The sequence below is a fragment of the Theropithecus gelada genome, chromosome 15 (genome assembly GCF_003255815.1).
Source record: "Theropithecus gelada isolate Dixy chromosome 15, Tgel_1.0, whole genome shotgun sequence".
Taxonomy (NCBI): Eukaryota; Metazoa; Chordata; class Mammalia; order Primates; family Cercopithecidae; genus Theropithecus; species Theropithecus gelada.
The window spans coordinates 102,136,141-102,164,050 of NC_037683.1; the positions used below are offsets into that span (position 1 = coordinate 102,136,141).

The 27,910-nt window shown below is 43.0% G+C and overlaps 1 protein-coding gene across 1 annotated transcript in view; it reads right to left on the reverse strand.

Annotated features, from left to right (window-relative positions):
* Positions 1–1,732: 1,732 nt before the first annotated feature.
* Positions 1,733–27,910, reverse strand: part of SHC3 (SHC adaptor protein 3) — a 168,006-nt gene continuing 141,828 nt past the window's right edge. Inside the window, exons 11-12 of the mRNA XM_025359904.1 lie at positions 26,990–27,285; positions 1,733–2,174 (exon numbers count right to left, since the gene is read on the reverse strand). Of these exons, the coding sequence (XP_025215689.1) occupies positions 2,046–2,174; positions 26,990–27,285 (425 nt within the window). The 3' untranslated portion in view covers positions 1,733–2,045. The remainder of the gene's footprint in view (positions 2,175–26,989; positions 27,286–27,910) is intronic.

A 27,910-nucleotide genomic window follows, 5' to 3' on the forward strand; every position in this document is an offset into this window, starting at 1 on the left:
ATGTTATAATAGCATTTTGACCTTTCACAAATGGGGAATGCACGAATGTTGAAAGAAGGTCATTTCGCACATTTTTCTATGTGGTGCACATGCACACACAGGTGGGTCAGAGCTGTGTGTGTCTCCCCAGGGCTCCCAGCCTCCCAGAGGACAGATGTGCAGGGCAGCTCTCAGAGCATCCAAGTCAACACTGTCTCGGGGCAGAAGCCTGATGCAGCTGCTGCCAGCATCCCCATGCAGCCCTCTGCTTCTAGATCACTAAGCAGAGTATCCACATGATGCCTGAAGCCAAAACCATTTCAGGAAACAGTAGCTCAGTCTACATTATCCAGAGTGTCACTCCACTGCAGAACATTCTAGAACACTGACTTCACTGTCATCTCAAATTCATTGGACCCTCAAAGGCAAAACCCCCCTAGAAAGCCATGTATGAAGGCTGGGGCCTGCCCTGACTCATCCTCACTCGTTAGCTCTAACCTATCCTTCCATCTGGCCACACGCACACCCCAAGGCAGAAATGGGGCTCACGCCATTGGCATTAGAGCTTAGCAGTATTATTATCTGCCAGAGTTTTCAGACTCCTTGTAACTCTCCTTACAGGATCAGATTTATCACTAGCCAACTCTAAACATGTTTAGGGTGTCTTTCTGTTCTGCTGACCTGTACCCTACAGGGTGCTGTACCCTGTTGGGGTCTCACCAGAACGAGAGCCAAGCTGCCAACGAGCAAATGGATCCATCTATTCTTTAAAGGGTATCTGTGAAAATCACAGGGCAGTCTCAGCCCAGATAGTATTTGAAAGCCCTAAACATTGCCAGTTTTCTAACACCAAATGACTCCTCAGGAAATGACAGTATTTTACCTGGAAGAAAAGGAGTCAAGACAAAGAGTGGGGGTGGGCACATGCTCTTCCCTGCAGCGACTGGGAAACCTTGTTGGGACAGCAGGCCTTTCCCCCATCCCTCATGCCAGAGGCAGAACCTCAAATGGATTCCAGTGACTCCTGGGTTTCTGGCACACGCAGCCCCAGAAGCCTCAATGCCTGAGTCTCCGGGACTGAGCTCTGGGATGGGTGCCTGCTCTTGCTGTCACACGGGCTTCTCCCCTATTGTATAAGGTGGGAGGGGGACTTTACTAGCAACTACCACAAGCAGCCTGTAGTCAACCACTGACTAGAGGGAGATACAAACCAGGAACTTGCCCCAGCCATCCTTCTACAAATACCCATTTTAGCATTAGATGCACAAGAACAGGGAAGCACTCGTCAACCAAGATCTTGGTTGGTGAAGCTTATTTTGTGCCGTTTTGGCATGAAATGAATTCCCAAGTACTCCTTGCACAACTGGGGTCAAGGGTGGCGGGGTCCGGTGCTCAGCAGGACCCGGAGGAGCTGGAGTGCCACCTGTTCTTTAGTGAAGCTGCAGTGAGTCGTCTGGTGCTGGACACCCCAGGCACGTGGAGTGCAGTGCAGGGAGCACAGGAGGTATCCTAGGGAGGCCAAGGGAGGATGTCTGCTCCCACCAGCACGCACAGTCATGCCTCAGAGCAAGTATCTCATAGCTTGCAGTGCAGGGCTAGGCATGCTCTGAGCAGCACGCCTTGCAATTCCATCACAATTCTGTTCTTCTATTCCCCTCCAATTGTGCTTATTAGGTAAAACTGCAGGCTACACCTTCCTAGTGGCATTTCCCGGTGGAATGGGTCAGTTGAATTAAATTTTTGCCTGGACAACTACAGTCAAACTTATTTTTTTTCATTAAAAACATACAGCACAGAACATTAGTCTTACATCTTTCTTAGTCTTAAAAAATATAAATATAGAGGGATACTTTGTACAGGATGTATAGGTATGTACACCTTTAATATGCATATGAGAAATTCAGAACCAAGTTTATGAAACTTGACCTTAAAGGAAGCCTTCCTTTTGAAGCTTTTGAAGAAGGCTCTGAGCCATAGGCAGCTGTCCCAGTTCCTGCAGCCCCGATTCCAGTCCACTCCAGGTCCTCCTGACCTGGTGCACAGTGCTGGGAGCAGCGCTGGCTGGGTCACTGCTTCCTCTCCACTGGCTGCTGGAGGCACAGCTCACTCCCCGCAGAGACGATGGGCAGGCTGCTCTCTAGGTGGTGGTTGATGAGGTGGCTGATACTGTCAAAGACTCTGTCCTTCGTCCGGATCTATGAATGAAGCAAAGGAATGGTTAAGCACATCCCACAGGCAGTAAAAAGAGAACATGCTTTGCTCAGAATCAGCCAGACCATCTGAACTGGCCCAGAAGGAAAGGAGGAGGGGGACAAGGGGCTTCCTCGAATGAGTGTCTTCCATCTGAGCCTGGCCCCACCTCAATGCCAGCACCTCCGGGCAGCCTTCCTTCCTCCCCAGGCATCCTGGGCACCCACCAGGGGCAAGCTCCACAGTTCCCCAGAGGAGCTCCTGTTGCCCCTGCAGTCCCCCACTGGAGAGTGAGCCAGGCTGGGTCAGAGGTACAGGCTCCATGTTCCTGGGCTTTCAATTCTACAGCCTGCCCATCAACTTTTAATGCCATGTTAGGGGAGAGGAAGTTGAACACTCTGCCCTGCTTGCTGGCCTGCACCGTGGTCCCTGGGGTCCATCAGCTGCCTCCACTCTGAGCCGGCACATTCACAGATATGGCTCACACTTGAAAAAGGTGGGGTGGGGCCTGTCAGGAGCTGTCTTTCGAGGAGTTCTGGACACAATGCCCTGGGACTTGCATGTTTGAGAAGTGGGAGATGGAGGCAGAAAGCAGCCACCTGGCTATGTCCATTCACCCTCACAGGCCACCCTCGCGGTTACGCTCGAGGGTCAGTTGAATTCCCTGCTTCGCTCTCCAGCCTTAGTAGGGGTCTCCTCTCCATCAGTGTGTGCAGATGAACTTCCAGGAGCCCATCCTTTCATGGGACACCCAGCTCTCCTCGTCCTCCTGCAGGCACTCCCAAGGCTATGTTCATTCTCCGGTTTTCCCCAATATTATCTTTTCCCCAAATTCTCATTGTCACTCCTGCTTCCACTAATGTGGCCACTCTTGCCTCTCCCCCTCCGTCAACCTACCAAAGAAACATCAGCCTCTGGACTTTTAACCACCATCCCGCCCCCACCCCAAATATATACTTCAGGTGTGCATATTGGAAGTCCCCACCCAAGGTGCTCTGAGAAGCTCATACCACCTGCTCATGGCTCTACCAACTAGCAGCTGAAGGAACAGAAGAACTTTGAAATTAGAGTGTTTTCCTCCTGCAGGAACCCTTGCCACCCATCTCTGTAAGCACCAGAGGGAGAAGAGCTCTCTGGACCAGAGGGTCTCCTGATTTTTGGGCACTAAGCCTCACTAAGGATGTAACCTGTTGGGCAAGTTCAGAAAGGAAGCTTTTGGCAAGACTTCCTAGCATCTTTCTACTGAAGTTGTTTAATTCTCTTGGGGCTCCTCAGCATTCCTGCCCCAGAAAGACCCCCTGAGTGACTCAAGCAGCATACTTATTTGGAAGCCGGGGGCACCAAGGAACTCAGCTTGAGACCAGTACTGGGGTGTTGCCTTAACATTGACTCCTTACTCTTTCCTTAATGACTGACACTCACATTAAGTTCTGAGCAAACTGGAATGGGTGAAGCGTGGTTTAGGGCAGGGAAGTGTCTGAGACAATAGTCTCAACCTGGTCTCACCTCCAAACCTCCTGAGGACCTTTTAGTAACCACAGTCCAGGCCCCAGGCCAGTTCCATAAGAAGCTCAGGGTGTGGCCTGGGCACCAAGTGTCTTAGGCTCCTTCAGTGATTCCAACATGCTGTCAAACCTGAGAATCACCAGTTAGCATATTTCAGTATATAGGCTGGCCAACATAAACACATATATATGTATTTACTGACTAAGGAAATAGAGAGGCCAGTTCACTTCTTTGCCATAAATACTGAAGTCTGGCTCCTGCCCAAAGAACTTACAGCCAACAGAACTCTCTGTGTGGACCCACCTGTTATGCACTAGAAATGCTGATGGCTGATTAAAACCACTGGGCAGCCAAGACAAACTTAGACTCCAGACACACCTGCAAGGATTCTGCCACAGTGAAGACACATGGAATGTTAACCCCAGACAACTGGTTGAGGCTGTGCATAGTAAAGAGGAAATAAAAATCAAGATGAAAGCCTTCATTCTAGTCAGGCTACAGAAGAGACTAAAATATACATATACTAGAAATTTAGAAAAGTCTAAAATTAATCATCTAAGCTTCCACCTTAGGAAGCTAAAAAAGGAAGAACAAATTAATCTAAAGTAAGCAGGAGGAAAGAAATAATAGATAAAAATTAGGGCAGAAATCAATAAATTGAAAACAGCAAATCAGTAGAAAAAATAAATGAAACTAAAAGCTGGTTCTTTGAAAATATCAATACAATTGATAAACCTCTAGCCGGGCTAAGAAAAAAAGATGATAAAGCCCAAATTATCAATATAAGAAAGAAAAGAGGGGACCCCACAAGAGATCCCATGAACATTAAAAAGACAGTAAAGGAATACAGGAATAACAGAATTCAACCTTGTGGCCAGTTTATCAGGTTCTTATTTGCATTTGATTTACAATATCCCCAACATATGATAGGTTTATTGGGATGTAAGCTCATCCTAGGTTGGGGGGCATCTGTATTATGGATGACTCTACGCTCATAAATTTGATAATCTAAATTTAAAAATTCCTTGAAAGGTACAACCTGCCAAAACTCACACAAGAAGAAATAAACAACTGGAATAGGCATATATATATTAAAGAAATTGAATCAATAATTAATAAACTTCCAAAACAAAAAACACAAGGCCTAGATGGGTTCACTGGTGAATTCTATCAAGCATTTAAGGAATAATTTATTTCAATTCCCTACAATCTTTCTCAGAAGATAGAGTCAGAGAACATACTTCCTCATTCTATGAAGTCAGCATTACCTTAATACCAAATCCAAAGACATTAAAAGAACTCTAACAGAACAGAGCCCTCAGAAATAATACCACACATCTACAGCCATCTGATCTTTGACAAATCTGACAAAAACAAGAAATGGGGAAAGGATTCCCTATTTAATAAATGGTGCTGGGAAAATTGGCTAGTCATAAGTAGAAAGCTGAAACTGGATCCTTTCCTTACTCCTTATACAAAAATTAATTCAAGATAGATTAGAGACTTAAATATTAGACCTAAAACCATAAAAACCCTAGAAGAAAACCTAGGTAATACCATTCAGGACATAGGCATGGGCAAGGACTTCATGACTAAAACACCAAAAGCAATGGCAACAAAAGCCAAAATTGACAAATGGGATCTAATTAAACTAAAGAACTTCTGCACAGCAAAAGAAACTACCATCAGAGTGAACAGGCAACCTACAGAACGGGAGAAAATTTTTGCAATCTACTCATCTGACAAAGGGCTAATATCCAGAACCTACAAAGAACTCAATCAAATTTACCAGAAAAAAACAAACAACCCCATCAAAAAGTGGGCAAAGGATATGAACAGGCATTTCTCAAAAGAAGACATTCATACAGCCAACAGACACATGAAAAAATGCCCATCATCACTGGCCATCAGAGAAATGCAAATCAAAACCACAATGAGATACCATCTCACACCAGTTAGAATGGCAATCATTAAAAAATCAGGAAACAACAGGTGCTGGAGAGGATGTGGAGAAATAGGAACACTTTTACACTGTTGGTGGGACTGTAAACTAGTTCAACCATTGTGGAAAACAGTGTGGCGATTCCTCAAGGATCTAGAACCAGAAATACCATTTGACCCAGCCATCCCATTACTGGGGATATACCCAAAGGATTATAAGTCATGCTGCTATAAAGATACATGCACACGTATGTTTATTGCGGCACTATTCACAATAGCAAAGACTTGGAATCAACCCAAATGTCCATGAGTGACAGACTGGATTAAGAAATGTGGCACATATACACCATGGAATACTATGCAACCATAAAAAAGGATGAGTTTGTGTCCTTTGTAGGGACATGGATGCAGCTGGAAACCATCATTCTCAGCAAACTATTGCAAGAACAGAAAACCAAATACTGCATGTTCTCACTTATAGGTGGGAATTGAACAATGAGATCACTTGGACACAGGAAGGGGAGCATCACACACCAGGTCCTATTGTGGGGAGCGGGGAGGGGGGAGGGATAGCATTAGGAGATATATGTAATGTAAATGACGAGTTAATGGGTGCAGCACACCCACATGGCACATGTATACATATGTAACAAACCTGCATGTTGTGCACATGTACCCTAGAACTTAAAGTATAATAAAAAAAAAAGAACTCTATAGCACAATACCTCTCATGAACATAGATGCAAAAATGCTCAATAAATATTAACAAATTGAACCCAACAATGTATAAAAATAAGTATACACCACAACCAAGTGGAATTTATTTCAGGTATGCAAAGTTGGTCCAATATTCAGAAATCAATTACTTTTATCCATCATGTTAAAGAAGAAAAATCACATGATCATATCAATGGATGCAGACAAAGCATTTGGCAAAATCCAACATCTCTTACCAAGAGATTTTTTTCTTTTTTCTTTTTAAAAAAAGGTCTTTTTTTACAAACAAATGGAAATACATTCCATGCTCATGGATAGGAAGAATCGATATCGTGAAAATGGCCATACTGCCCAAACTAATTTATAGATTCAACTCTATCCCCATCAAGCTACTACTGACTTTCTTCACAGAATTAGAAAAAACTACTTTAAATTTCATATTGAACCAAAAAAGAGCCCACATCACCGAGACAATTGTAAGCAAAAAGAACAAAGCTGGAGGCATCATACTACCTGACTTCAAATTATACTACAAGGCTACAGTAACCAAAACAGTATGGTACTGGTACCAAAACAGATATATAGACCAATGGAACAGAACAGAGGCATCATAAATAACACCACACATCTACAACCATCTGATCTTTGACAAACCTGACAAAAACATGCAATGGGGAAAGGATTCCCTGTTTAATAAATGATGTTGGGAAAACTGGCTAGCCCTAAGCAGAAAACAGAAACTGGACCCCCTCCTTACACCTTATACAAAAATTAACTCAAGAAGGATTAAAGACTTAAATGTAAGACCTAAAACCATAAAAACCCTAGAAGAAAACCTAGGCAATACATTTAAGACATAGGCATGCACCAAGACTTCATGACTAAAACACCAAAAGCAATGGCAACAAAAGCCAAAATTGACAAATGGGATCTAATTAAACTAAAGAGCTTCTGCACAGCAAAAGAAACTATCATCAGAGTGAACAGGCAACCTACAGAATGGGAGAAAATTTTTACAATCTACCCATCTGACAAAGGGCTAATATCCAGAATCTACCAAAGAACTTAAACACATTTACAACAGAAAAATGACCCCATCAAAAAGTGGGCAAAGGATATGAACAGACACTTTTCAAAAGAAGACATTTATGCAGCCAACAAAGTATGAAAAGAAGCTCATCATCAGTGGTGATTAGAGAAATGCAAATCAAAACCACAATAAGATACCATATCACGTCAGTTAGAATGGTGATCATTAAAAAGTCAGGAAACAACAGATGCTGGAGAGGATGTGGAGAAATAGGAACGCTTTTACACTGTTGGTGGGAGTGTAAATTAGTTCAACCATTGTGGAAGACAGTGTGGTGACTCCTCAAGGATCTAGAACCAGAAATACCATTTGACCCAGCAATCTCATTACTGGGTATATACCCAAAGGATTATAAATCATTCTACTAAAAAGACACATGCACATGTATGTTTATTGCAGCACTGTTCACAATGGCAAAGACTTGGAACCAATCCAAATGCCCATCAATGATACACTGGATAAAGAAAATGTGGCACATATATACCATGGAATACTATGCAACCATAAAAAAGGATGAGTTCATGTCCTTTGCAGGGACATGGATGAAGCTGGAAATGGTCATTCTCAGCAAACTAACACAGGAACAGAAAACCAAACACCACATGTCCTCACTCATAAGTAGGAGTTGAACAATGAGAACATGTGGACACAGGGAGGGGAACATCACACACCAGGGCCTGTCAGAGGGTGGGGGGCTAGGGATAGCATTAGCAGAAATACCTAATGTAGATGACGGGTTGATGGGCGCAGCAAACCACCATGGCACGTGTATACCTATGTAACAAACCTGCAAGTTCTGCACAGGTATCCCAGAACTTAAACTGTAATTTTAAAAAGGGTCTTTAAAAAAAAAAAACAACTCTCAATAAAGTAGGTTTTTCTTTTCTTTTCTTTTCTTTTTTTAAGCCCTCTTGATAAAGTAGGAGAGGAAATTCCTCAACTTGATAAAGAATATCTATGGGTTGGGCATGGTGGCTCATACTTGTAAACCCAGCACTTTGGAAGGCCAAGGCAGGAGGATCACTTGAGGTCAGGAGTTCAAGACCAGCCTGGCCAACACAGTGTAACCCCATCTCTACTGAAAAAAATTCAAAAATTAGCCAGATGTCATGGTGGGTAACTATAATCCCAGCTACTCAGCAGGCTGAGGCAGGAGAATTGCTTGAACCCAGGAGATGGAGGCTGCAGTCAATTGAGATCATGCCACTGCACTCCAGCCTGGGCAACAGAGCAAGACTCTGTCTCAGAAAAAAAAAAAAAAAGAATATCTGCAAAAAAACCCTACAGCTAACATTATATCTGATACTGAGAAACTCAAAGATCAAGAACAAGACAAGGATATTCCCTCTCACTACTCCATTTCAATATTGTACTGGAAGTCCTAATATTCCAAAGAAAACCTATAGAATTTATTTTCTGATTTCATCTTTGTAAACCATTATTGCTAAAACGTGTTGCCATTTTTAGGTAGAAATCTCCAAGGTTTCACAGCAGCTTAATTAAAATATGCCTCTTCTCTAGGCTGGGGGAAGAAGTGCACACTTGACTTTGTGTGGCCTGTGGTCAGTAGGCATCACCTACAGTGTCCAAAAGTAAGACAGTAAGACAGAAAAGAAAAAAAAAAGGTATACTGATTGGGAAGGAAGAAATGAAACTGCCTTTGTTCACAGATGGCATGATTGTCTAGAAGAAAATCTGAAAAAAAAATCAAAAAAACCTCCTTGACCTAAATGTGATTATAGTAAGGTTGCAGGATATAAGGTAAATATACAAAAGTCAATCACTTTCCTGTATATCAGCAATGAACACATGGAATTTAAAATTTTAAACGCAATACCATTTACATTGGCACCCCTGAAAATGAAATAGGTATAAATCTAACAAAATGCCTATGAGATCTATATGAGGAAAACTACAAAAGTCCGATAAAAGAAATCAAAGAACTAAATAAATGAAGAGGTATTTCATATTTATGGATAGGAATCCTCAATATTGTCAAGATGTCAGTTCTTTACAATATTTATTAAATAATATCAAATAAAGTCTATTTAAAAACCAAAAGAATAAATGAATATTCAGTTTGAGAGCACTGGGTGGGACTCAGTTTTCAGGGAGAGAAGCTGGAGGAGGTGAGGTTTTGCAAAGAAACAAAAGCAACATCTCCTACTCCTAAAACAAGAGCACTTTGGAGCCTCTGGAATGGTTCATAGTAAGGAATTTCTTCTTGATTTGATTTTTGTAGACTGTTCCTGTTAAAAATGTGTATCGTTTTTAGGTAGAGATCCCCAAGGTTTCACAGCAGCTTAATTAAAACATGTTTCTTCCCTAGGCTAGGGCAGAAATGCACACTCAGCTCTGTGTGGCCTGTGGTCAGCAGGAATCACCCCCAGTGTCCAAAAGTAAGGAGAATGGGGGTCAGGTTAAGGGGTGAAAGATGGAGAGGTGACACGGGGTTGGAAGGTGCAAGATAGGAATGGTGGGGGTGAGAGGTGAGGGTGGAGGGTGAGAAGCAGCAGGGCAAGGAGGTGGGGTGCCAGTTGTGGGGCAGGCTCCTTTGTCCCATATTTTGGGTGTGGGGACCTCTGTGGTCTGTGGACAACAGCAGGTCTGGCTTGTCCTTTTCATCCTTCCCTCTGGGCCTCCCTCAGGACTCCCTAGATGGTTGGTAGGAAGGTGAGGGCTCCTCCTCTGGCTGTGACCTATGTCCAAGTCAAAGCAGGAGAAAACACGGATAGTTTCTGGTGCCAGGCTCTAGGGGGACACTAAACTATCACCAGCAACAAAATGAGACAGATAAATCATCCTTAAAGAAGGCCTTCCAGGGGCTGGCACAAAACTGCCCTCACGTACAGTAGGAGATGCAGGCCCAGGAGGAGAGCAAAGTGGGCAGGCCGACCTCAGGACGTGGGTGTTGTGAGTGGAATGTACAGGAGTGGGGCAGGGGACACAGGTTAGTCCCCCTCATCAACTCTCCATGTCTCCTCCATCAGCAGTGACTAAGCTGGGCACAAATGTCTGTTTGCAGGATTGTGTGTCTGGGTGGAGCTCTGCCACTGGGTGCTGTACCTTGGTGATCCTCCAAAGTTCCCAGTGGTGGAAGGATGCAGGGGAGAGCCTTCTGCCTATGGTGGCACACATGGGCCTCATGAGGACACTCAGGGCTTGGGAAGGTGCCCAGGGGAGCGGTAGGGATCTGCCGAGCTGCAGCCCCAGTTTGACCTCACAGGGACATTTCGCACTGAGCTTCAGTGCCCACACAGGAGATGCCCACCAGTTGCACCAGCCTTCTGGAACAATAATATTCTAGCAGAATCAGGTTTGTAGCTTTTGTTCTCATTGTATGGAAAGTCCACTCGTTGTTAGTATTGACTATCACTGCCAATTCCACCTTAACAATGATTTTTCAGGAGCTCTGCAGCTGGATAGAGGGGTAGTCTCCTCCTGCCCCAGGGAAAAGCCCAGGCTACCTTGGGAACTGTGCCATCTCCATGAGACCTCCAGGACAGAATTTGATGAATCACTGCTCAAGAAACCACAAAGAAGTCTTCACTCAGCTGCCAGAGTAGGCAGGCCAACACCACCGCACTCAACGTCCCCACAGCCATGACCTCAGTGACCAAAGACAGCACCAGATCTGCTCACAGAGTGGAGGGCCTAGGCCCAGGTCACCTCTGGGAAAGCATAGCTGTCCCACAAAACTAACCCGAAATCCATGTAAAAACCCACAAACCAGAAGCAAAGCAGGCAGAGAGAAGGAAGTACTGTAGGAAGCTGAGCAGTGGCTCTCCTTGAACCCTGCCTGCATGCCGGGGCTCACCTGCCTTGGGCCATCCCAGGTGAGGCTCCCCTGTCCTGCACCAGGTGGAAACTGAGTGCTTCCAGCACCCCTTGGGGCCAGTAGAACACAGTGCTAGGAATCTGAATCTTGAGAGCTGGCGGGCTCCTTCCACATTGCCTGACGTTGCCCTCTAAGACATTTCTTTCCCAGCCATGGAACAACTGTGTCACACAGAGCCCTACCTGGATGCCCAGTATACGTGACTTGGGAATACAATGGGAGGAGGCCGGCCCTGGAGCACTCTCAGGACCCTGCCTGCCCCTGCGGGCTTCCAGAGCAAGACTACAGGGTGGTCTTTCCCACTCAGAACTTCCACTGTGTGGGTAAGTCACACGACTTGCCCGAGCCAGAGGTGACTGAATGGGCTGCGTAATTTCCATATTTCCTTTGTAGTGAACAAAGGCATGATGTCAATGAGAGAAGTCAGCTGGTCCTCCAGCAAACAGAACAGAGGCCTCAGCTCATTTTGCTGAGCAGGGAACTCCACCCCACCCTACACCCCAGCAGGGCTGGACCACCGTCTCAGCCAAGACCCAGGCAGGAACCTGAAGAGCCTCGGGCAGCACTTAAACACTTTAACTGTCCCCTCGGGGCTCCAGGAGCCTAGAAGGAGACGCAAGGACCCTACAGTGGGGAAAGCTCAGACTGCCCACTTCCTTCTCCAAAGCCTGCTCCACCAGTCTGGCCACCGTCACCTGTGGCTTTGAGGCAGGATAGGTAGTCAAGGAAGTAATCATGTTTTTGGGACCTGGCAACCGTGGGATGTACAGTCAACACAGTAAGCCTCAGCATTCACACTGTAGTCCAGCTAATTCAAGCACAGCTATCTTCAGTAGGACATCTCCCCCTCTAGAGAGCACTGCGCACTTTAATTTTACTTGTGCCCAGACTGACCCTTTGCTCATTATAACAGCAAAAACACATCCCTGGGTGGAGATTTAAGATGCTAATGAGATGTGACTTATGAACAAGCATGTTCAGCTACTACGCATGTGCCCCCAGAGGACCACCCAGAACATGCTTATAGCAACACCTCCTTATGAATAATCATGAAAGGCGCCCATAAAGGGAGTGTCCCTCGTGCCCGTCTTTGCTGTCTCATCCTTACCCTGCAGCCTACCCTGAATTATCTCTGTCAGGGTGTACTATCTATTCTGCACCTAACTTTCAAAATTTTCTTTCTCCTTTGTAATAAATTGCACTGTTTTGCATCTCCCTTGCTGTGTCTCTCTTGCTGAAATTCTTCTAAATCAAGAAGATAAGAACTGAGGTCTCACAACAACCATAAACACCTTGGAAGGTTTTTCCAGGCATGTGATGGGTTTGAGCGAGTCAGCCACTACTGGCCTTGCCTTCTTTGGAAGGGAGGGCAGGCACAGGCTTCCTCTATGAGAAGCGAACACTCAGGGAGAGAGGTCAGCCTGGGGCCTCAGGCCCACCCTGATCTTAGCATGAGAGCTGATTGCCCTTCAGGAGTCAGGAGCCCAGAATAAACTCTGAGGCCAGCTTGATAAGCCTTATCAACAAGGTCTCTTTGAGTTGCTTACAATATTTTTAATCATCTGAGAAAGTCTAAGAGTAGAAGAAAATCAGATCCCGCAGATCAAAGCTGCCAGTAGCTCAGTGGGAAGGAACCAAGCTCTATGCATTCAGAAAGGCTGGGTTTATTTAGGCCCAAGGATGCTTGGGAGCCTGAGAAGCAACTCAAAAGTGTGGGAAATTAAAATCATTAAGAAATATGCAGCAAATTCTGATTTCCCAAAACCGCCATTGAGGCCATAACCAATCTTACCGTTTCTCTTCTCTGCCACAACCTCCAGAAAACCGCTGGGCTTGGGAGAGGTGGAACTTCTTCCTGGCTACTTCTTTTACCGTCTATTCTTACCTACTTTCCAGAAATTCAGTAGAAATTAATTTTTCAAATTTTATTCATCCAAGCATCTAGATGATCCACTTCTGTGTTTAACTGGCCATAGGCAGCAGAACAGAATCAGAAAGTATGACCATGTAGAGGAAAAAAACCACTGGTCAAGATATCACAAGTCATCAGTTCAAATCCTGTTTCTATTGCCAATGTGCTGTGTTTGCCTGACAAGTTATCTAACATATCCTTCCTCATTTTTCAAAGGGTCTGTTGCCTAGACCTGTGGTTCCCAACTCTAGCCCCTGAAGAAGGGCTTGTGAAAGTTCAGACTACTGCCTCACCTCCATCCCACACCCCCAGGCCCCATTCTGAGTTCCTGACTCAGCAGGTCTGGGGTGGGAGCTGGGGATCTCATTTCTGAACAAGCTGAATTTCTAAACAAGCTCATTTCTTCTGATGCTGAAGCTGCTAGACTAACAGCTGGCCTAGAACAGCAGCTCAAGCTGTGGGTGTGATTTGTAAGTTACCTGTAATGCAACAATGCCTTCCCAGTTCACTCAGCCCCCTCTCATTGTCCAATCAGAAACACACAGCCCCTCTCAGGATGCTCCTCTGATGTGTAAAGGGCATGGTCATCCCAAGCCATTACCCTTGAAGGCCTTTCTCCCCTGGGTGCACAAGCAGCATCCTGTGCATCTTATTTATTTATGTATTTGTTTATTTTTATTTATTTATTTAGAAAGAGAGTCTCACTCTGTCACCCAGGCTGGAGTGCAATGGTACGATCATAGTTCACTATAGCCTCAAACTTCTGGGCTCAAGCCACCCTTCTGCCTCAGCCTCCTGAGTAGCTGGGACTACAGGTGCACTCCACCACTCCCTGTGTGCTGTATTAAGTACTGCCTGTCCTGCCGTGCAGTGACAAGTGAGGAGAAGACAGTTTTGAGCACCTGCCACAGCCTGGCCTGCCACCTGCTAATGACACTCCTTATAGCAAGTTACTGAGCTCTCTGTAAAATGGCTATCGTGAGTCCTGCTTCACAGGACTGTTTTCAGAATGAAAGGATTAATACAAGTGAAGTAGTTAGTACAGTGCGTGGCATCAAGGACATGCTGGGGAATGTTTGCTATTCCTATTTTCTTACCACACTGCACAGTTTAACCTTACACTGGAGGTGATGACATCCCAGAAGGATTCTGAGCAGGGAATGGACATCAGCAAGCCTCCTGCAGGGTGGGCGGGGGCTGTCACTGGGAGTCCAGGTGGGTCAGGAGGAAGAGGCAGCTTGCAGGGATATTTAGGGGACTTTGTTCAGCATCTGAATGCAGAGTATGAGAAGAGAGGTGTGGTGTGGAGGGGAACCCAGGAGGGGCAGCTGGGGCTGAGGAGATGGGGACAACACCTTCCACTGCAGACGCCATGGGCTTCAATTGCCTGGGAAATGTGTAAGTGGAGCTGCCCTGTGGGCAGTTAGAAATACTGGTTAAAATTTTTCCATTAATGATGACACTCCATCAATGACAAAATGATTACATCTGCCCCTTCTAAAGGGTCACACTCCTGGAAGAGGCAAAGTCATCAGATGGGGACATCTCGTGATTAAAACATGAATTACCCTGGAACAGGTCACACACACACACACACACACACACACACACACACACAGTAGCTGACCTTTGCCCACTTTCTCACTTCTGCTGGATCCACTGAGAGACCCCACTCCACCCCCAGGCTCATAGGCTCATGCCTGGATCCAACCTAACCCAGGTGTGATGTAGACCTGCCCGAGGCACAGACATGCCACCCAAGCCTCTCCTACATTTGAAATGAAGATGTGGTCCAGGTCCATCCCAAACCTGAAGGCTGAGCCACAGAGCCGGACCCACATCAGCCCCCAGGGCTGCATTGTGTAAACTAAAAATAAAATTTGAAGACCCCCCAACCATCAGAATGAACCCATCTTCTTAGCCAAGGCCATTCCAAAGTTAACCTGAAAAACTAGGTCAGGCCATGATGGGAAGTGGGGGTCAGACATGCCTCATTATATCTTCCTCCCTTTGGAATTCAGGCACAACTGACCAGCAGTAACATTTAAACAGAGACCTTAAGACTTTTGTAGCAATAAGACACCCAATTCCAGCCTGACTCTAGCATAGCATCACATGACAGATAGCAGGCCCTGAAACACATTGAAGTATTTTACCCTAAAATATATGTCTTTGGCAATATGTCTTTGTCATATTTTGAAATGGCCCTGCAAAGCTGTCTCTTGTGGGGAAAATCTATATTCTGTGGAGAATCCCTTTCCCTTTCCAGGTCTTTTCCTTCATCCAGGAGAGAATTAAGTAAGAGTTTGACACCTTTTTAAGTCTGATGAAAAACATTGGCTGGGCACAGTGGCTCACGCCTGTAATCCTAGCACTTTGGGAGGCCAAGGTGGGTGGACCACCTGAAGTCAGGAGTTCAAGACCAGCCTGGCCAACATGGTGAAACACCGTCTCTACTAAAAATACAGGAAAAAAAAAAAATCAGCTGGGCATGGTGGTGCATGTCTGTAATCCAGCTGCTCTAGAGACTGAAGCTGGAGGATCACTTGAACCCAGGAGGCGGAGGTTGTAGTGAGTTTAGATTGCACCACTGCACTCTATAGCCTGGGCAACAAGAGTGAAGCTACATCTCAAAAAAAATAAAAAATAAAAAAAGAAACATCTACGATCTTTTCTTTCTGAAGCCTGCTACCTGGAGGCTTCATCTGCATGATAAAACCTTGGTCTCCACAACCCCTTATCTTAACCCAGACACTCCCTTCTATTGATTCCAGGTCTTTAGATAAGCTCTTGCAACCAATACTCCCTTCTATTGATTCCAGGTCTTTAGATAAACTCTTTCAACCAATTGCCAATCAGAAAATCTTTGAATCCACCTATGACCTGGAAGCCCCCTACTTCATATTGTCCCGCCTTTCTGGACCAAACCAATGTACATCTTACATGTATGGATTAATATCTTACATATAAAATCAAGCTGTAGCTTGACCACCCTGAGCATGTGTTCTCAGGATCTCCTGGGGCTGTGTCACTGGCATGTCCTTAACCCTGGCTAAATAAACTTCTGAAATGATTGAGATTTGTCTCAGATATTCTTTGGTTTACAAATGCCAAGAGCCCAACTTGGAACCCTGTCCGCCCAGGGCTTACACGCCCACAAGCAACCCCTTTGCCCAGGTGAGCACTCACTTTCCACCCGAGGAGTGAGCCTGACCTTGAATCCCTGCACACCTGGGGCCTTGGACAAGTCCTCCCTTCCCTGCTCCTGTGGTTTTCTGGACCAGCCTTGTCCAGGGGATGGAGGAGACTCCTGGTCTCCCCTGGCCCTATTCCTTCTGGATCTCACTTCCTTTCCTAGTTCTGAGCTACTGAGAAGTCCCTCACCACCTCCAAGGTTGCCCAAGAGTCTGCAAGGTCTGTTCTTGACAATAGAAATGAAAAAATGGTAGAGAACTGACCATGGTGACCAAACAGGAAATATGTAGGAAACTGTTCCCAGTCAGGATTTCTTCAGAGCCTTGTCAGAGAAGAGCAGAGAAGCTATGGACACAGCTCTGAGTTCCCCTGGGGCTGGACTGATTGTCCTGGTCATTTGTGTATTTACACAGAAAAGACAGGAAACTTCCTTATCAATTATTAAGTGAGCATGATGCTAAAATTTACCCATGTGTTTTCATTTGTTTAATTTTGCTTGATTTTGAAGTTTTTGACATTAGACAACCAGAGATGGATGAAATGCTGATTTTTTATAGCAGTTAGGATGAGTATAGGAATTGCCCTATCCTGCCTTCCCCAAACCCAGAAAAAGGACAGTACAGGAATTAACAACTTCTAAAAACAAAAGAGAAGGAGGCAGTGATCTCAACACATTACAGACTAACAGAAACATGGAAGTATGTTGAAGGATAAAAGAGAGTGAGGAGGAGGGCAGCCTAGAATGCATAGCAGGGCGGTCTCACAGTGGAGGAGAGAGACCCTTGCAACAGTGGGAGGGAGGACAGCCGGGCTGCAGAAAGACCACTCCTCGGTAACTGAGATTGCAGCTCCCACTGCTCCCAACTCCTTACAGCCAAACTAGCATTTTGCCTTTAGGGAAGAAGTCTGGGGAATATTTATCCAAAGATATTAAACATGTTGCCTGGGGAGAATTAAGGCAGTAGGAGGAGGATGGTAACCCTAAGTAAAGAACTCTTGGGAGGTACCCAGGCTAAAAGTCCAAGCCCCCTCCCCTTCTCAACCTGAAGTCTAACCTTCAGATGACAAAACCCCGCCCACACACGTCATTCCCTCTATCCTCTGCCGATACCACCTCCACACACACAATTCACACATAATCTCAGTCAGTCCTCTGATACTGGGGACAGACTAGAGGGAAAGAGAACTATATGTATTGAAGCAGAAGAGAACAACCCCAGGAAAATCCATCCAGCCTCTTGTTCTGAAATCTCATGGTATAAGAGTGCCAGACATCTTAAAAACACCAGCACCATGAAGAGAAAGATCATGATGAGCAAATCAACACCTGCCTCAGAAGATAATTTGGAAAACAGAAAAAAAAAAAGTTAAACAACTTACATTAACATCAAAAAGTCAAAAAGATACTGACTCCATGTATTAAAAAGAACAACATGTGTGAAAAATAAAACAATTGCAGGACAACAAGAATCTTTTAGAAATTAAATATGGAATTTGTAAAATTATATCTATCTATATCTGTATTTATCTCTATACCTTTATCTATATATATCTAATCTATATCCAGATATATAGATTATATCTAGATATATATATCTAATATAGATATAGATAAGATATATATTACACACACATAAGTTTGTGCGTGTATATATATACTATATATAGATATAGATTATATTTATATATAGATATCTACATCTATATATACATCTAGATTATATCTATATTACACACACAAAAGTTTGTATGATAGTCAAGAAAAGCTCCTGGAACATAGAACATAATTTCAAATAACTGGAAAATTTTTGAAAAGACAAGAGATAGAACGTCAATACAGAAGGTCTACGCCCTCAATCAGGAGTTCTGAGATGAAAAAAATGTAGAAGGCAAAAAATATTATATAAGAAAATTGTTCTGATTCAAAGAAAAACAGGTCTTCAGAATGAAAGGGTTCATCAAGTTCCTAGAACAATTAACAGAAAAAGACACACATGTAGATTCTTGCCTATGTCATTACAGAACAGAAAGATAAAAGAAAAAAGAAAAAATTTACAGGAAAAAATAACCATAAGGGATGAAGAATCACACCAGTCATACTACAACTGACCATACTTTTAATCAAAAGTGACTGGAAAACATATTTTCAGACACGTAAGGATGAGAAAATTTATGCTCATGCACTTCTTCCGAGAAAGGCACTTAAGGAAGCAGTCCCGTAAAAAGTGAGTGAAAGCCAAGATATAGGAAGATATAGGATACAAGTCCAAGAGTCCAGTGAAAATATGTCCCTGGGATGATGAGTTTGCTCTGGAAATTTATTAGTTCACCTCAGAAGAGGAAGTCCATCTGTCCATGTGTCCTAAATAATAGATGGAATGAGCAAGGCACTGGTTAAGGGTAAATACACTGTGAGGAAAACATAGCTGTCTTCTCTTAAGAATAGGGCAATCAGAAACTTCAAGATTAACTGATTTTAAAAGCATTTGTATAAAAAAGCACATATATAATGTAATGTAATGTTATGCCTAACATATAGAACTATAATATACATATTACATAAAAAACAAAAAGTCAAATGGCAGCTATAAATCATACTACATCATAAATAACATTAAATATGAATGGATTAAAAAATACTATCAAAAGGCAGAGATTTTCAGAGTGTCTAAAATAAAACAAATAGACTGAAAATAAAGGAGAGAAAAGAATGTGTCATATACATAGCAACCATGAGAAAGCTGGAGTACATATACTAATACCAGATAAAATAGATTTTAAAACAAAAGAAGCAAAAAATGTTACTAGAGATAAAGAGGGACATTTCACACTAATAAAAGGTATCTCCATCAGGGAGATACAACAGTTATAAACATATATGCACTTAATAACAGAACACCAAAATACATGAAGCAAAATTAATAGAAATAAGGGGAGAAATAGACAATTCAATAATAATAGAGACTTCAATACCTCACTTTTAATAATGGATAGAACAACTAGACAAAAGACCAACAAGGAAACAGAAGACTTGAGTACCACCACAAACGGACTAGACCTAACAGATATCTATAAAGAACTCCACCCAACAACATTATTTATACATGCTAACCAATTTGATACTTAGGTAAAATGGACAAATTCTTAGAAAGACACAAAATATCAACACTGACTTATGAAGAAATAGATAATCTGAGTAGACCTATAACAAGTGAAGATAATTCATAATTTAAAAAACTAGAGATAAAGAGGGACATTTCATACTAACAAAGGGTCATTCCATCAGGAAGATACAACAGTTATAAACACATATACGCTTAATAACAGAACACCAAATTTTTCTAATTGTCTCAAGGGCATTCTTTTTATTATCTGTTTGTTGGAATCAGAACCCAAATAGATGTAGTCTGCATTTGCATTTCATTATTTCTCTTAACACTTTTCTATTCTACTTATACTTTCCTTCCATTTTTCCTCCACAACAGTGATTTGTTTGAAAAACTAGATATTTGTCTGTGGAATACCCCACCTTATGATTTGGCTATTGCTTCCTTATGGCATTGTACAGCTTGTTCCTCTGTCATCTGTAATTTTTTTTTTTTTTTTTTTTTTTTTTGAGACAGAGTCACCTGTCACCCAGCCTGGAGTGCAGCTGTATGATCATAGCTCACTACAGCCTTGAACTCTGCCTCAGTCTCTCAAGTAGCTGGGATTACAGGTGCATGCCACCATGCCCAGCTAATATTTTATTTTAGAGATGGGGTCTCACTATATTGCCCAGGCTGGTCTTGAACTCCCAGGCTCAAGTGATCCTCTCACCTCAGCCTCTCAAAATGCTAGGATTACAGACGTGAGCCCACACACCTGACCTGTATTTTCTATAAACTTGTAGATACAGAGATTCTTTTTACACAGCTTCATTGAGATATAATCTAGATACCACATTCATTTAAGGTGTACAATTCAATGGGTTTCAGTATATTTGCAGATACATTCATCATCACCACTACCAATCTTAGAACATTTTTATCACCATAAAAAGAAATGCCATACCTTTCAGCTATCACCTCCCTGTTCTCCCATCCCTCTCTCTCACCCAGCCCCTAGGAACCACTCATCTATTTTCTGTCTCTGTAGATTTTCCATCCTGAACTTTACTGTGAATAGAATAACATATGGTCTTTTGTCACTAGCTTCTTTCACTTAGCATAATGTTTTCAAGGTTCATCCAAGTTGTGGCATGTATCAATACTTCATTCTTTTTATAGCTGAATTATGCTCTATTGTATGGATATACCACATTTTACTTTCTTATTTATCTGCTGATGACACTTGAATTGTTTCTACCTTTGGGCTATCATGAATAATGCTACTATAACTATGTGTGCAAAGTTTTTGCATGGGAATGGGGTGAGAGTGGAAATGCTTTGGGGGAGACCAGTGTTTTTCCTTAAAAGCCTTCTGCTGTATCTCCTTTGTTTATATTTTTCAGTGTTACATTGATAAAAATGTAAAACGCATGTGGCTGAGACAGGCTCTTGGATCAAATGCTCCATGTTTCTCAGCATTTCTCAGTTTTCTTGGAGTGAGGCTGGGACTCATGGACTAGAGGGAGCTGATGTGAGTCCCCTCCACAGCACAGCCATTGACAGCCCACGAGTTTCCTCCAGCCTCTCTTCTCCTTCGAGCTCCCATGTTGAGAAGGTGAGCCCAGGACATGGACAACAGTTCACCTGGATCCCAAGTCACCCAAGGACCTGTGGGACCTGGAGAGCCACACAACACACACGGGACTTGGCACACAGGGGACTGAGCTCTGCTGGGTTAAGCCACTGAGAATACAGATTTTATTTGTTATTGCAGAACAGCCTAGACTGGATGATACAAAGGGAATTTAAAAATAACAACAGGACATTATAAAGTGAGGATTAGGGAACATTTAAAAATTACTCTCAAAAACTAGTGAATGTGGGGGTGTTGGATTGTCATCAATGTTTTCTGATTTTATGAACAAAATTCCCAGCATGTGCTCTTAAATGTGCAATGACCAGACACCATGTGAATCACGCCCACAGGAAACCCACTCACCGGCGGCAGCAACGCATTCAAATGCAAGCACAGTGCCCACCTCACTTAGCTGGTCCTTCAAGACCAAAGAGATGAATCAATGATAAATGACTCAGGGAATAATTTTAGACATAAGAGGGCTGACTAAACAATTCTGAAGATGTTGAAAAGTAAAGTGTTCCAGACTCCATCTCTGAGGCTTCTCTTAGAGACCCAGCTACTGGCACTTTCCAGATACTATTTTAGAGTCAGTATTCTTGACACCTTACGAATAGGGCTCAGAAGATGCCCCAGGCAGCTTCTCATCACGTTTCCAGTGATCTCAGTGAAAGGTGGGAAGGCACAAAGGTTGGTATACTGTGGAGTAAATTTAGATGCAGAACTGTTTTGCATCCTTATTTCTCTGAGTAATCTGTTCTCTGCCAAGTTTCCCCCTTTATAGTCAGGGACCAACCAATTACCATGAAAATCAGATGAATAAATATTGAAGAGAATGTGTTCATTGCCTATTTTGGTGTCCCCACAGCAAGAATGCAATGTTACATTTTTAATGAAGTCTTTCATTTCCATTTTCTTTTTCAGCTAAAGCTGTCTTCCATAGGATCAATTTAACTAAAAAATTAGATCCAACAAAAGAGCCCTCCCGCCGAAGAACAGTCATTAGTAGGTATGACTTGACAAAATTTCTCAACAGTACTACAAGTTTCTCCTCCAAAATTAAAATTGTATGGTAAACACAGCTTTGGGCATTGGCTCGCTTGGATACCTGGTTTAATCATATTTCCACAAATTTATACTCTCTTTATCTGCTACATTATGATACCGATTTTTAATGTATAATAAGTATGTTATCAGTAGTACACAGTTCTTTCTTAAGTCATTCTTTGACATATACAGACTAAGTGGACAAACAAATTCAATCATCTTTGTTCTATGACATCTTTAACTAGATTTTAGCTTTTTGTTTTTTTAAATATCTAAAATTTTGAACTGAAATATTTATATTCTCATAGAATTGCTTGGGTATCTTCTCCCCTATTTTCTTTTAGATAATCACAACTGTTAGTTTATGCAAAGAGGAAGAAGTCCGAGCTGATTCTACTTCGAAAATTTCATTTCTGATTCTACGTCTGCCAGTAGCATGTGACCCTCAGCACCCCATCACCTCCACAGGCTCTCAACTCTTAACCTATAAAAGCCTAGGTCAATCTTTGTGTTTGCTCATCAAATGCTTGTTGAACACTGCTATGTGCCAGGCACTATTCTACACGTTGGGCGCTATGGCACTAAACAAGTTTGCTACCCTCATGGGGAATACAGTCCAGTAGAAGACACTAGCCAAATAATGAAGAAATTAACAAAGAAACAAATGTTTGTTTGTGGTAAGTGCTTTAAGGTAAAAACAAATCAGAATGCAGAAACAGGGGGTATAGAGGGGATCCTATTTGGGATAAAAAGGTTAGGGAAGGCTTCTCTGAAAAGACTTCTCTGATGTGGAGGAAGCCTAGCTCATCTTAAGAGGTGAGTAAAATGGCAAAATCTTGATATCAGAATCAGATGAGCATATACAGGCCAAGGCAGCAAAGACAAGACAGGTTTTACTTACAACAGAGATTCAACAAAATCCTAAATAAAACATTCGGTGACCAAATCCAATAATGTATTTCACGAGAACGATGGCAAGGTAAAGCAGACTTTATGACAGGATTACAACATCAAAAACATCTAGCTGTGTAATTCTCCATATTAACAATTTAAAAAACAATTATTATCTCAAAAGGTGCTGAAGAAGTAGTTGATACAGTTCAACACCTATATATAATCAAAGTAATTAAATAATGTGTAAGTTTCATGAGAGCAGATATTTTCTTTTAAAACAGGTTCATAGACATTTTCCAGCTGCCAAAACACAATGTCTGGACATAGCAGACATTCAGTACATATTTGCTGAATGAATGAATAAATGGATGAATGAAATTTTTTAGGACAATCAGTGAAAAGATAATCTCCCCAAAGCCTACTGCAACCAGTGCAATCATTCCTTTTCAAGTTTGGAGTGGACAAGGACACTCTCCCCTGGCCAGCCTTTGTAGGTGCCTCTAGTCAGAGCAATGGGGTGAGAATACCACGTAAGGGTGAGCCCTGGAGGGCAGGAGGTGAAACTGTCCAGGTCTGCAATGGCGGGACCAATGTTCCAGTAAAACTACTGGAAGAAGCAAAGTGTCCAGACACAAGATCACACAACATTCCTCTCTCTCCAGCAAAAATGGCTGAGAAAAAGAAACTCAAAATAACATGCCACTTACAACAGGAGCTAAATCTAGACACTCTAGGAAATAATCTAATAAAGGAGATAGAAGAATTTGTGGGAAAAATTTTACAACTCTACCAAAAAAAAAAAAAAAAACTGAGTTACTGGAGACTTATGCCATGCTTGTGGCTGTGCTGATCTAATACAGAAAAAGTGTTGGGAAAAAGCTGAATGTCGGGAGGGAAACTGAGGCAGGGCTTGTATAATGTCCTCGGGAATGTGTCTAGACTTGCTGGCTCCTTGCTTCTAGCCCTCCTAGGCTTCTAGATCGATTGTATTCCCATTATCTCAAGTAGCAGAACATGTTCCATATAAAAGCTGTAAATCATGTGCTTAATGCAACGTGTCCTTTTGACCGCCACATTCACACCACCTGTTTCTTTGTTGGATTACCAATAAATACCGTAGGCTCCCAGAGCTCGGGGCCTTTGTAGCCTCCACGATCGCAATGGCCCCCTGGTGTCCCACCTTTCTCTCTCAAACTGTCTTTTTCTCAATCCTTTGACTCTGCTGGACTTTGTCACCCCCATGACCTAGTGTTGGGTCTGATCTCCCCAACAAAAATGTCTGTTCTTCCTCAAATTAATCTATATACATTCAATGCAAGCCCTATTGAAATCCCAGCACATATTGTTGGTGACTTGAAAAACTGATTCTAAAATCAGTGTAAAGAAGAATATATATCTGCAGCTCAGTAGAACGTTTTAGAAAAAGGAGAATCAAGAGGAAGGACTCACACCACCAGATACTAAGAGAGTTCCAAAGCCATAAGGATGGAAACAGTATGGTACTTATACAAGGACTAAACAGATCAGTAGAATAGAATCCAGCATCCAGAAACAGACCATGGTGCAAAGAACTTAGTATGTTTTCAAAGGAACATCCGGACAGCAGAGAAGAGATGAATGATTTAGCAAATGGTGACAGAAAAACTGGCTTACCCTCTGGAGATTTAAAAACATGTTGAACCTCGGCCAGGCGTGGTGGCTCACACCTCCCAGCACTTTGAGAGGCTAAGGCAGGTTGATCACCTGAGGTCAGGCGTTCAAGACCAGACTGGCCAACATGGAAAAACCTGTCTCTACTAAAAATACAAAAACAAACAAACAAGTAAACAAACAAACAAAAAATGTATGTATATATGTGTATATATGGTGTCTCTATCTCATTTCAAATTCAAAAGTACCTTCAGTTGGAATTAAAGCCCACATGTGAAAGATGAAACTATAAAGCTAACGAAAGAAAATATATATTCAAATCCAGTATATTTGTGATTTGTGGGGGAGAAAAACTTTAAAAGTCAAAACCATCAAGCACAAATGGGAAAACTGACAGATTCAGATGCATCCCATGAAAGACTTCTATTTGATGAAGACTATCACAGACAAAATTATCAGATGGATGACAAAAGCAAGAGAATACATATGAAAATTCTGTTGCCGAAAACCTCAACAAGAAAGCCCAATCAGAAAGTCAAAAGAAAAACATGGAGAAAAGATAAGAACGTTAACTTTACAGGAAGAATCTGCTAATTTACTAATGAAGTGCAACCAAAGAATTACAAATCAAACAATGAGATTTTCCCTTTCTCCTTACTCCCACAAACTAGCAAACCTAGAGACTCTCTCAAGGAAGAGCAAGGATGTTGCTGGTGTGCGCCTCCGTAGCTCAGCCATTCTGAAAGCAAATCCAAGCCCCAGTGAAATTCAATGTATGTGTACCCTGTGACCAAAACGCCACTCTTGGCTCCTGTCCCAGAGATACCGTGCCCAGGTACAGAGAAAAACATGCATGAGAGTTTGTAGCAGCTTAGTCATCCTTCTCAAGAGAGCTCAGTAAGTGACGTGTCGACTGCACATGTGACCGGCCCCAGGCAGCCCACCACAGTAATGATCTGATAAACAGAAACCACCATGGACACATCTCAACAACATGTACGGTGGTGGAAAAGGAAGAAACAAAATGGGATTTGTGGAACAATATCATGTTTGCAAACTTTTTTCTTTTCTTTTTTTTTGAAACAGGGTCTTGCTCCATCACCCAGGCTGGAGTGCAGTGTTGCGATCACAATTCAGGGCAGCCTTGACCTACTGGGCTCAAGCAATCCTCCCACCTCTGTCTCCTCAGTGGACTACAGGCAGTCGCCACCACGCCTGGCTAATTTGCAAATTTCTAAAAGGCACAAACACAAAATGTTTTCTCAGAAGTACATGTATGTTAAAAAAGAAGATGGACTGGAAGGATATACATATATATGTTACATTCATGAGGAAGTGGCTGTCTCCGTGGAAGGGAAAGAGGAAGTAGCTACTGGCTGGAAGTGGGAAGTGGCTGCTTCCAAAGAAACAGAAAGAGGAACTGTTTAGAGTGCCAGGAGCTGTGGTGTTCAGGCAACTGAGTCTTGGCACCTGAGGTAATAAACCATTTTGGATAACACCCCCACCCTCGACTCATGCAGTTTAATTGTGTTCCAGTCCAGCTGAAGACAAAAGCTTCATCCCTCCCTGTCAATCAGAAAATGCAATGTTTTTAACTCCTATTAAATAACTCTACCCTGCTTTGTTGTTTTCACTGGATAAAAGGTTTTAAACAATCCTGGAATTTCACTCAATGGTTAGGTTGATTTAACTACATTTATGAAGCTTAGCAATTCTTGGACTATGCCCCAGGTAAAGTCGAATGTGTTTCTTGACGGGAAGATGAAAAATTCAGTGAAATCTACAGGATTATTCAGATACAGCTATAGTGCCAGGGATGGCCAACATCACTAGGAGTTACTTCTCTAAATGGGAAAACAAGAGACTTAGCAAAGGGGGTTTCATTTACTGATCATCACATTTTACAGCCTTAGAACAAAATCCTCAGTGATTCAACTTTTTGACAGAAGCATTCAAGGTAAATATGAAAAGCCTAGACGCCTGTACTTCCTTGTCCACTAGAAACATGTTTGTAAGGAAAATGCTCTCAGTTTCTGTATTTATTTACTTTAAAGGACATAAAAGTCAAGGCTTTCAGCCTAGGCCATAATTCTAAAAGTTTTAAAACTTGTGTGGGACCCTGACCACTGGCTCCTGGCTCCTGGCTCTGGCCTGATGACAGGAGTTGTCTGTCCCTGGGTTCCCCTGAAGGACTCGGTAGGCACTTGTGGATAGAGGTGGGAACGTGGAGGTCATTTGACAAAGTGACTTTAAGGCAGGTCTGTGCCCATCAGCAGGTCCGACCCCATCCCCACTGGGTGCTCACCGTGCCTTCCGGGTCCACGAGCAGCAGGTGCTTGGCCTGGCCATTGTGCATGCCCGTGAGGACAAAGGAGCCCGGGTTGGTGGTGCTCTTCCTGACCAGGAAGTCTCCATCTTTCTCCAGCAGCCCCTCTGCCTCCTTCCTGCTCATCTCTCCTTGGTACCAAGTCTCAGCTTGCAGGTCCTCCAGCATCTTGGCATCCGGGGCTCTGGGTGACACAGGGCTGATGCACTCCACGGAGGCTGCCTTGCTTAACACGGGCCCCAAGGGCTGGTTCTTGAGAGCATCTTCAAAAGGTTCTGTCATCAACAACATTGACCAGCAACAAGTCAATCTCAAGAAGAGCAAATGATTAAAAAAAAAAAATACAGTGAGAGAGATGGAAATGCAAAGGCAACTCCTCCAGAAGGGGAAAACAAAAACCACTGGAAAAAACTAGCTGGCTGGTAATATAACAAGAGCCATCATAACAAGCATTGAAAAGCACAGCCCAAATTCTGGCATGACTTTCTGATGAGTCTGCTTTCCCAAGACAGCTGGGAGTTGTGCTATGTGCCAAGGAGTCAAGCACACCCTTTGTCTAGCTAGTTGGAATGACTTCATTTTTGCATGCTGCAGGAGGCCATGAATATCACATGCCATGTACTTTCTCTGGAACTTCAGCCAGCCTCTTTAACAAATTCAGAATAAAAATCTGCCAATACCAAAGGGAAAGATAAGCTACAAAGCTTTGATTTTTATGCAAAACAGGAGCCCAATCCACCAAAGATTTATTTCAAAATCTTTGCATCAGGCAAATTTTTAAAAGAGAAAGCTTATGGGTATTGGGTGCCTCTCGTGTCACTTGCCCCAGGCTAGGAGCTCCACCTCCCCTTAACCTTCACTTGTTTCCCTGTGGAACGAGGCTCTCGAATGAGTGCTTGA